The sequence below is a fragment of the Sapajus apella genome, unplaced genomic scaffold, assembly GCF_009761245.1.
Source record: "Sapajus apella isolate SASKATOON/1434 unplaced genomic scaffold, GSC_monkey_1.0 scaffold113, whole genome shotgun sequence".
Lineage (NCBI taxonomy): Eukaryota > Metazoa > Chordata > Mammalia > Primates > Cebidae > Sapajus > Sapajus apella.
The window spans coordinates 5,386,257-5,396,231 of record NW_022437053.1 but is presented as its reverse complement, the minus strand read 5'-3'; the positions used below and the strand labels follow the sequence as shown (position 1 = coordinate 5,396,231).

At 44.1% G+C, this 9,975-nt stretch overlaps 1 protein-coding gene across 7 annotated transcripts in view; it reads left to right on the top strand.

The window, feature by feature from the left end:
* HERC2 (HECT and RLD domain containing E3 ubiquitin protein ligase 2) overlaps nucleotides 1-9,975 on the top strand; it is a 205,873-nt gene that overhangs the window by 85,320 nt on the left and 110,578 nt on the right. For all 7 annotated transcript variants that reach the window (XR_004263267.1, XM_032259981.1, XM_032259980.1 and 4 more), the window contains 10 exons: nucleotides 803-953; nucleotides 3,312-3,526; nucleotides 3,801-3,933; nucleotides 4,041-4,168; nucleotides 4,260-4,455; nucleotides 7,043-7,176; nucleotides 7,713-7,886; nucleotides 7,964-8,100; nucleotides 8,219-8,370; nucleotides 9,022-9,213. Coding sequence is in view for 6 of the 7 variants with exons in the window: in XM_032259981.1 (XP_032115872.1) it covers nucleotides 803-953; nucleotides 3,312-3,526; nucleotides 3,801-3,933; nucleotides 4,041-4,168; nucleotides 4,260-4,455; nucleotides 7,043-7,176; nucleotides 7,713-7,886; nucleotides 7,964-8,100; nucleotides 8,219-8,370; nucleotides 9,022-9,213 (1,612 nt within the window). In the remaining variant the exon portion in view is untranslated. The remainder of the gene's footprint in view (nucleotides 1-802; nucleotides 954-3,311; nucleotides 3,527-3,800; nucleotides 3,934-4,040; nucleotides 4,169-4,259; nucleotides 4,456-7,042; nucleotides 7,177-7,712; nucleotides 7,887-7,963; nucleotides 8,101-8,218; nucleotides 8,371-9,021; nucleotides 9,214-9,975) is intronic.

The following is a 9,975-nucleotide window of genomic DNA, read 5'->3' as shown; positions in this document are numbered from 1 at the left end:
TCTGGCAATTCTCCTGCCTCAGCCTCCTGAGTAGCTGGGATTACAGGCACGTGCCACCATGCCCAGCTAATTTTTGTATTTTTAGTAGAGACGGGGTTTCACCATGTTGACCAGGATGGTCTCGATCTCTTGACCTCGTGATCCACCCGCCTCGGCCTCCCAAAGTGCTGGGATTATAGGCGTGAGCCACCGCGCCCGGCCTGAACACATGGAATTTATATATTGGGATTGGCTTTCCAGGTATCCACAAGTAATAAAATGTATTAAATGCCATAAGGGCAGGCTTTAAAACATTTTATGAGGGGGAAAATTAACTTTGCTGTAAATATCTTCTGTGAGTGGAAAAGTTGAACTCTTGCTTTTTTTTATGAGTTTCATTTTTGTTAGAATAATTTCATTTCCTCCATGTGTGTGGTCACGGTCCACTAATACTTGTCATCGAGTACCTGCCATGTCACAGTTTTGTTGCCCAATGGGTTCCTTATGCATATAACAATTCATTATATTTTCTGAAGCATGGAAACTGATTCCTAAGGAGTATTCTAGGCAAATGTATCTGTGCTTTAGTTTTTCTAGGGCAGGGCTGTGCAGTTGCTGCCTGCCTCATAGGGCTTTGGGTTTATGTGATATCTGATGTTACTTGGGCACAGCAGCATCAACTTGTTACGGAATGGAGGGTAGATCGCCCAGGGCACCCTGGGCTCACATGGTGGTACAGCTGCAGGACAGAAGCTGTCCTTTTGGTTTTAAGTTTTTAATTGATTCTGTTTCCTCAGAGTGATGATGAAACTTATTTTTCCAGCCTGACCAAGAAGTTGTGACCATACCAGATCTGGGAAGTCTCTCTTCACCTCTGATAGACACAGAGAGGAATCTGGGCCTGCTTCTCGGATTACACGCTTCCTATTTAGCAATGAGCACGCCGCTGTCTCCTGTCGAGATCGAATGTGCCAGTAAGAAAATCTTGGCTTTCTGCTGATTAGCAGATTATTGTTTTTGAACTGTAACCGTCATTAAGAGTGGGAGAGGGCCAGACACAGTGGCTCATGCCTGTAATCCCAGCCCTTTGGGAGGCCGAGGCAGGCGGATTACTTGAGGTCAAGAGTTTGAGACCAACCTGGGCAACATGGCAAAACCCCATCTCTACAAAAAACACAAAAATTAGCCAGGCATGGTGGCCCATACCTGTAGTCTGAGATACTGAGGAGGCTGAGGTAGGAGGATTGCTTGAGCCTGGGAGCTTGAGGCTGCAGTGAGCCATGGTCACACTGCTGCACTCCAACCTCGGTGGCAGAACAAGACTCACTCTTAAAAAAACAAGTAGGAAAGTAGGATTCAACACAGTTGAGGATGATGAGAAATAAGGATGGGGAGACTGAACTCAGTTAGGGGTAGCTGTGAGTGGCTGTCATTTGCCCTCGTGGTTTGTTGCTACAGAGGAAGCTAAAAAGTGTGCGGGAATATCCAGCCTGTGGTGGCCTCACACGTTACAGCCTCTGCCCATTGGGCCCAGCATGGCTTTCGTCTCCCTGCACGCCCACAAATTGCACAGAATGTGCATCAGCTATCCTGTCAGGGAACAGCATCCTATTCGAGGACTGTGTTTTTACCAGTCAGCTGTATTTCCAGATGGCAGCCTTTTAAGTTTCTTCCTGTGTCCTAAGATGGGTTTACATTTTTCTTCATGTAGTTGCGCATTTCGCAGCTGTCTGTCTGTCTGTGCCTGTGAGCTGCTTCTCTTGAGCAGTTGCTTGGTGCGGTTCCCATGCTAGGTGTTCAGGATGCAGGGACGGATAGGACACGCCTCCGCCTTCAGCTGTTTCTTGTGGATGAGGCAGTGTTCTAAGCAGGTCACATTACGGGGTGGTGAATGGTGAAATAGAGACTTTCATACGTGGTTCTGGAGGAAGAAAGGCTTCACATTGGCCGCAGTCCTGAAGTTGGGTGAGGGGGCATTCTGGGCAGAAAATGCAGGGGTGTGAAAGGCGCTGCTGAGAGGAGCAGGGCTTTCCTGCTGCTCGTGAGAGTGGGTGTGGCGGAAGGCTGGTCGGGGAAGGAATCTTGGCGCTCACACAGCCCCTCATTGGGCGGACCTTTGTGCAGTGCTGGGTGGTGGGCTTCTGTGGGGCCCTCTGAAGCACGTGCTTCCCTCACTCCTCCTTGAGGCTCGTTGCTTGCCAGAGATGGGCTTTGCTTAAATTGGCAAGGAGGGCAGGGCAGGCGAGCTCCAGGGCAGAGGGTGCCATGGGCCCTGGCAGGTGGATCTGATCCACAGGAGGATCAGACTTATCTTGGAGCAGTAAGGGGGGGCTGTCCTGTGCCTAAAGAGAGAGGGCCGGGGAGAGTCGGCGTTGGATTTGTGTTTCAGAAGAACAAATGTGGTGATTTGGGGAATGCTCCTGAGTGCTCTAAAATCTGCACGTCAGGTAAAAGAACACTAAGTGCATTCCTGCTTTGGTTGCTTGGATTTGGATCCATATTTGGTGACAGATCGTTAATACAGATGTGTAGTGGTGCACATTCCAGTTGTGTGTGTGTGTGTGTGTGTGTGCAATGCCCTCCAGTTACCGTAAGCAGCTGTAATTCACGTTCACGGCTGGCTGATCTGGCGCCTTACACCACACACAGGTCCCCTTAAGGATCTCTGTTTCATTACAGATTGCGTGTGTGTTAAATATTTTCTCCTCCTTGTTCCTTTACAAATGCTCTAGGAATATGTAGCCTACCTCGAGGATGTAAGTCTGTGTAGAAACCCTTCAGATGCTCCTGGATACTCAGCATCATGGTCTGATTCATGGTCTTATTCCTCATCTTATCTCAGTTGTTGCTTCCACAAGTCCTTTACTGAGCCTCAGAATGGTGGTGGTCTGTCATCCAGTCTCCCTGGTACCCCGATAGTCAAACATACTTTCAGACTTGGAATCCTGTGATTAGTTGTGTCCGTGGTGCCCTTTGCTGCCCTCCCTGTCAGAATGTGCCACCCAGTCTTCGCACGGTATCTGTGCAGCCAGGCAGCTGCAGGCAGAGGACAGGTGTCCAGTGGATTTTGGACTGGAACGATGATCCTGAGTTCTGATGCCATGCCTGAGGCATGTGGAATCACCAGAAAGTGTTACCTGTGTTCACATAGATGGAGGAATCATAAGTCAGCCTGTGTAAACAGACATGTTAGGTGGAGCCCTTTCATATGAGTGATGCTGAGTTCCACCTTCTAAATTGAGTGTGCAGTTGAGCATCTTTTTTGTTTTTAGTATTTATTTTGAGCTGTGCACTGGAGTTTCTCTTTCATGTTTTGTGTGTGCATTTTTCAGAATGGCTTCAGTCGTCCATCTTCTCTGGAGGCCTGCAGACCAGCCAGATCCACTACAGCTACAACGAGGAGAAAGACGAGGACCACTGCAGCTCTCCAGGGGGTACCCCTGCCAGCAAGTCTCGACTCTGCTCCCACAGACGGGCCCTGGGCGACCATTCCCAGGCGTTTCTGCAAGCCGTCGCAGACAATAACATTCAGGATCACAACGTGAAGGTGAGTGAGGCCTCCCCGCACTGCGCCTCAGTGTTCTGTGTATCTGAGGACTTGGACATAGGAATACCTATGTGCGCTTTGCCTAACATATAGCACAGACTTTGTTTCATGTATTATTTGGAGAGTTTTGAGGTGAGAACCTGATTCTGTTAACATGCTAGTGAGGCTTCAGAAGCATTACTGATTGCAAGTGCATCAGAAGCTGTGGCATGTTTAGGATTTGTGAAGACTCACTGGGTGACCCTCAAGTTACCTCCAGCTGTGTCTCTTTCAGGACTTTCTGTGTCAAATAGAGAGGTACTGTAGGCAGTGCCACTTGACCACACCGATCACGTTTCCCCCCGAGCATCCCGTGGAAGAGGTCGGTCGCTTGCTGTTATGTTGCCTCTTAAAACATGAAGATTTAGGTATGGAACTCATTGTCTGTGTACTTCAGCTGTGCTGCCGGTTCCTCAACCAAGCTGTGGTACACATTCATTCCTTCCCTGCCCTTGTCTTACGTGTCTTTTTACAGGTCATGTGGCATTATCTTTAGTTCACGCAGGTGCACTTGGTATTGAGCAAGTAAAGCACAGAACATTGCCTAAGTCGGTGGTGGATGTTTGTAGAGTTGTCTACCAAGCAAAATGTTCACTTATTAAGGTGATAGATTTTAATTCTTTTTCTTGTGCGCTTCGCAGACAGTTGCTGAAATCTTTGTTGTTGAGTTGTCTTTTCCTGGTTAACTTTGCAGACTCATCAAGAACAGGGCCGTTCTTACAAGGAGGTCTGCGCTCCTGTCATCGAACGTCTGAGATTCCTCTTTAATGAATTGAGACCTGCTGTTTGTAATGATCTCTCTGTAATGTCTAAGTTTAAATTGTTAAGTTCTTTGCCCCGTTGGAGGAGGATAGCTCAGAAGATAATTCGAGAACGAAGGAAAAAGAGAGGTAAGAATATAAAAGGGCAGAAGATACTGTTAAAGCGTGTGCTTCACCCTGCCTCGCTGGATCTGTGGTTTCCAAGTGAAGTTTCTCTGCGGTAGATTCCATGCCACATTTCCACCTACTGCCATCATTTTTTTTTTTTTTTGAGACGGAGTTTCACTCTTGTTACCCAGGCTGGAGTGCAATGGCGCGATCTCGGCTCACTGCAACCTCCGCCTCCTGGGTTCAGGCAATTCTCCTGCCTCAGCCTCCTGAGTAGCTGGGATTATAGGCACACACCACCATGCCCATCTAATTTTTTGTATTTTTAGTAGAGACGGGGTTTCACCATGTTGACCAGGATGGTCTCGATCTCTTGACCTCGTGATCCACCCGCCTCGGCCTCCCAAAGTGCTGGGATTACAGGCTTGAGCCACCGCGCCCGGCCCATTTTTATGTATAGTTATGATTAAATACAGAAATTTCGCTTATTTTTCCAAGAGATCAGACAATGAGGCACTTTAGGAATTGAGTGTGGTATGATTTGGTTACTAGTAGACTGATGTTGAAAAAGGTAAATAATCTTTACTGAATTGATGGGGACCAGGAAGTTATTTTATTAGTTGTCCTGGTAATGAGATGTATAGGAACATAGAAACTTATTGCCATTGTTGTAAAGAAATGTTTTTTTGTTTGGAAATATTGAGTATTCTGACACATGGAGAATTATTACACAGGGGAGCTAAAAGAGTTACTGACATTTTCGTGGAAGCAGCTGTGTGAGGGTACGGAAAAGTCTTTGCATTAAATAATCCAAATTTGAGTAAAAATGCTTAGAAATTATAAAACAGTTTAGAATTTAGTCACTTGTAATTATAAATAAACTACATAAATTTCTGATTATATTCTTACAAGTTATACTGATTTACTCACAAACCTGCTTATTGAACAGTATTAATTACTGATTTTCTGATGGCATTTTGAACAATAAGTTCACAAAAGACAAGTGTTTTAGAAGCCATCCTCACTTGACTGTTCCTGGACAAACCCTGCACTGTGACAGTCGTGCTGAATCAGCCGGGTGCTCTGGATTAGGAAGTCACAGCAGTCACACTGTTGTGATTCCTTTAACCTAGGCATGCGGGAACTCAGCCTGGGCCCAGGAGACAGGTGTGTCTTGGTGTGAAGGAGAGAGACTCCACCATTTGCCATCTCATGCCTGTGGGTTCTGAGTCCACACTGTCACTTTTAGAGTTTCCTTGTGGGTTTATAGATTTATTGTGTATAGTTGCAAGTTGGTTTTCTTTTTTTGGAAATTAAGTAACTTATAAATATTAAATGATTAATATTCCTGTTGCTGTGTCAGGGATCCTTTCTCAGACTTGATGATTTCACTAAAAGGACTCCGCAGGACTCAGGAGAGCTGTTGAACTCACAGTTGTGGGTTTTTACTGAAAAAGGATACAGATTAAAATTAGCCAAGGGGAGGATGCCTGGAGGGAAGTCCCGAGGAAATTAGGCAGAAGCTTTTGGTGTCTTTCCTTGCAGTGGCGTCACATGGACGTGCTTAGCTCTCCCAGCAACAGTGCATCACATCCTGTTAACCAGCCAGGGCACCTGAGCCTTGAGTCTAGAGGTTTTGTTGGGGGCCAGTCACTTTGGCAGTGCTTGTGTGACTGACCTCAATCAATTACTCAGACTCCAGTGCCCCAGAGCAAAAACAAGTGGTCTGGTTCCCCGCCCACCCGCAAGTCACATCATTAGCATACGCTATCTGGCCAAGTGCCACAAGGTCCTGGGTGTCGAGCATGCCAAAAAACTTATCCAGCGGGATGTTACAAAGGCTCAGAGCTCAGTTCCTAGAAAAAGGACCAGTCCTGAAGGGACAGACCTTCCTCAGGAATTGGCAGGGTTTGAGCAACCCTGGTCTACTGTGTTAGCTCTTTACTGCCCAGGTGTATTATTATGTTGCTTATTTTGTATGTTATATGCTGAGGAGATTTAGACCAAGAATTTTAAAAGAGAGAAAATACAGGGAGGAAATTTCACATATCACAGTGAATTCAGTTGATTCAGTTACACACTGATAGAGAACCACCAGGAACCGTGGGCCAAATTCCCCCTCTTGATTGCTTTGTGTTGCCCATGGACTAAGACTTTTTTTTTTTTTTTTAATTTAAAGAAGTATATTATTTTTGACACACAAAAATTACGTGAAGTTAAGATTGTAGTAGCATAAATGAAGTTTTATTGGAGCGCAGCCACACCTATTAATTTATCTGTGGTTACTTTTTGTGCTGCAACAGGAGAGTTGAGTATTTGCAGCAGCCTGCCTGGCCTGAAAAGACTCTGATGTTCCCTCCTTGCCCTTGAGGAGGAGCCTGCTGGCTGCCAGGCGCCCCTGCTTCAGGGCGTCTCCCCTGTTACGCTCTCACTTTGTCTTTCTGTTCTGACATGGCAGTCATTTCACTTGTGTCATTTCAGCATTGTAGTTTATAATGTTCACCATATTTATTTGAATGAAATATTTGTCTTCATGCAAGTCTAAGTCTTAATTTAAAATTATATTTAAGTGTATGATTTTTATAGTGAATCATGTTTTAAAACACAGTTCCTAAGAAGCCAGAATCTACAGATGATGAAGAAAAAATTGGAAACGAAGAGAGTGATTTAGAAGAAGCTTGCATTTTGCCTCATAGTCCAATAAATGTGGACAAGAGACCCATTGCAATTAAATCACCCAAGGTGCAGTATTTTCTGTGATTCTGAGATTAGCTGAATGGAATCATAGCGTGTAGCAAAGGAATCCACACATCTCGTACCTCACCAGAGCATCTGGAGGGAGGTGGGCGGTTGTTAGAAAAAAGGCCCCAGAGATGCTTCGTGAACTTGACGTTTGATGCCCTGGTCAGAGCTGTAGCTGGGGAAGGGTTTCGTTTTATTTTTGGTACTACATTGTGTCATTATTTATTCACCGTTAATTCCTTAAATGTATTCTTTGTTCCAGAAACAGTGCTGGGCCCCGTGGCTATTAATATGAACCATAACTTTGTATGTCAAGCTAGCCTTTCCCAACATATATCAGTATAGAGATTCTAAATTCACTGAAAAGAATACTTAGAGCGTCATTTTTAAACCATGTATTAGTTATTAAATTTAACATATTTTAACCAATTTAAACCTATGAGCGTTGTTTATTTATATTTTACTTGAATGAGTTTTGGAGCACTGTTTAGTATTAGGTAGGGTAGACCAATGGTGAAAATTGTTTTATTTTGTAGGACAAATGGCAGCCACTACTGAGTACAGTTACGGGCGTTCACAAGTACAAGTGGTTGAAGCAGAACGTTCAGGGTCTTTATCCGCAGTCTGCACTCCTCAGTACCATTGCTGAATTTGCTCTTAAGGAAGAGCCAGTGGATGTGGAAAAAATGAGAAAGTGTCTACTAAAACAGGTAACATTTGATGAGAACTGCTTCTCTGCACTGGGTAATATATGTAACACTTAACTGTATGCATTGATATTTTGCAGTTGGAGAGAGCTGAGGTTCGCCTGGAAGGGATAGATACAATTTTAAAATTGGCAAGCAAGAATTTCTTACTTCCATCTGTTCAGTACGCGGTGTTTTGTGGATGGCAAAGGCTTATTCCTGAGGGAGTTGATATAGGGTAAAACATTGTAATATTTTTTTTCTTAATTAAGGAAGCTCTGGGAACAAAGTGTTCTGTAATAGTTAAAATTTGTCTGGCAATGTCCTGAGTAAACCTCTTTATCTTCATTTGAAAGGGAACCTCTCACTGATTGTTTAAAGGATGTTGATTTGATCCCACCTTTTAATCGGATGCTGCTGGAAGTCACCTTTGGCAAGCTGTATGCGTGGGCTGTCCAGAACATTCGGAATGTTTTGATGGATGCCAATGCCAAATTTAAAGAGCTTGGTGAGTTTAAAAAAAACCTGAGGGTTAAAAGGCTGTATTAAAATTGATGTTGCAATAATGTCAACAATTGTATCAATGTTATTTTGTGGTTTGGCTTGAATTATATGCTGTGGAAACTTGCAAATGCTAATTTTTGCTTTTGAGAAGACTTCAATGACTTTGTATAATCTGTGCTGCTTTCGGCTTTCTCAGATTTAAACAAAACTTTAAAATTTAGCAGGAGACACAGTGTTGAAGTACTCTAGTAAAACATTTTTACATTTTCACATTTTGTGTGTATCACACGTCTTACCCTAAAGTGTCTGTGTCCTGTATTACTATTTATTTCCTGGATAGTTTGAGCACCTACAGAGAGTGATTGGACTGGTTTTGTGGAGGAAATGTGAGACATAACTTCTTTATTTGAGATGGAAGGAATGGAATAGGGCCCTGGGATATTCAGAGAGCAGCATGCAAGTCCAGCAGACAGATGGAGCGACCTGTATGTGGAGTGCAGGGGTTAGACCCACCGTGCAGCACAGCAGAGCTGCCCACTCCGTGGAAGCCCACCGAAAAACAGTCAGATGTTTAAGTCATCGCCAGTGCTTTCTGCATTATGTATATTCTTGTATCCATGCACGAGAAATGTAAGTGGGTGCCAATGTTTGTTAGGTATCCAGCCGGTTCCCCTGCAAACCATTACCAATGAGAACCCGTCAGGACCGAGTCTGGGGACCATCCCGCAAGCCCGCTTCCTCCTGGTGATGCTGAGCATGCTCACCCTGCAGCACGGCGCCAACAACCTCGACCTCCTGCTCAATTCCGGCATGCTGGCCCTCACGCAGACTGCGCTGCGCCTGATTGGTAGGTCTGCACCGGCTTGAGAGCCTTTGGGACAACGTCAAGATTTTGCTTGATTTCTTTCTTTCTTTCTTTCTTTTTTTTTTTTAAAGCTTTTTGTAAATTGTGGTAAGAAATAGGAAGTATATCATTTTAACTTTACGATTCAGTGGTATTAAATACATTCACAGTTTTCTAGAGTCATCACCACTGTCTGGTTCTAGAACTTGTTCATCACTGTAAATGTACCCCATTTGTCCTGATTCCCCTGCCCTCCATCCCCTGGCAGTCACAAATCTGTTTTCTCTGTCTATGGTTTTGCATATCCTGAATATTTCATATAAATGGAATCACACCATTTGTGGCCTTTGTGTCTGGGTTATTTCATTTGGTATATGTTGGTACTTTATTTTTATGGCTGAAAAAGATTTCATTGTATGAATATGTAACAATTTGTTTATTCATTTATTTGTTGATGAACGTTTGGGCTTTGCCTTTTGACTTTTGTGAATAGTGCTGCTAGGAACATTTGTATACAAATATTTGTTTGAACACTTGTTTCTAGTTCTTTTGATTATATACCTAGGACTGGAATTACAGGGTCATATGGTACAACTATGTGTAACTTACTGAGAAACTACCAGACTTTTCCACAGCACTGTATCACTTTACATTCCCACTATTAATGGACAGGGTTCCAGAGTTTCCGTTTCTCTACTTCCCTGCCAACACTATTTTGTGTGTGTGTGTGTGTGTGTGTGTGTGTGTGTGTGTGTGTGTGTGTGT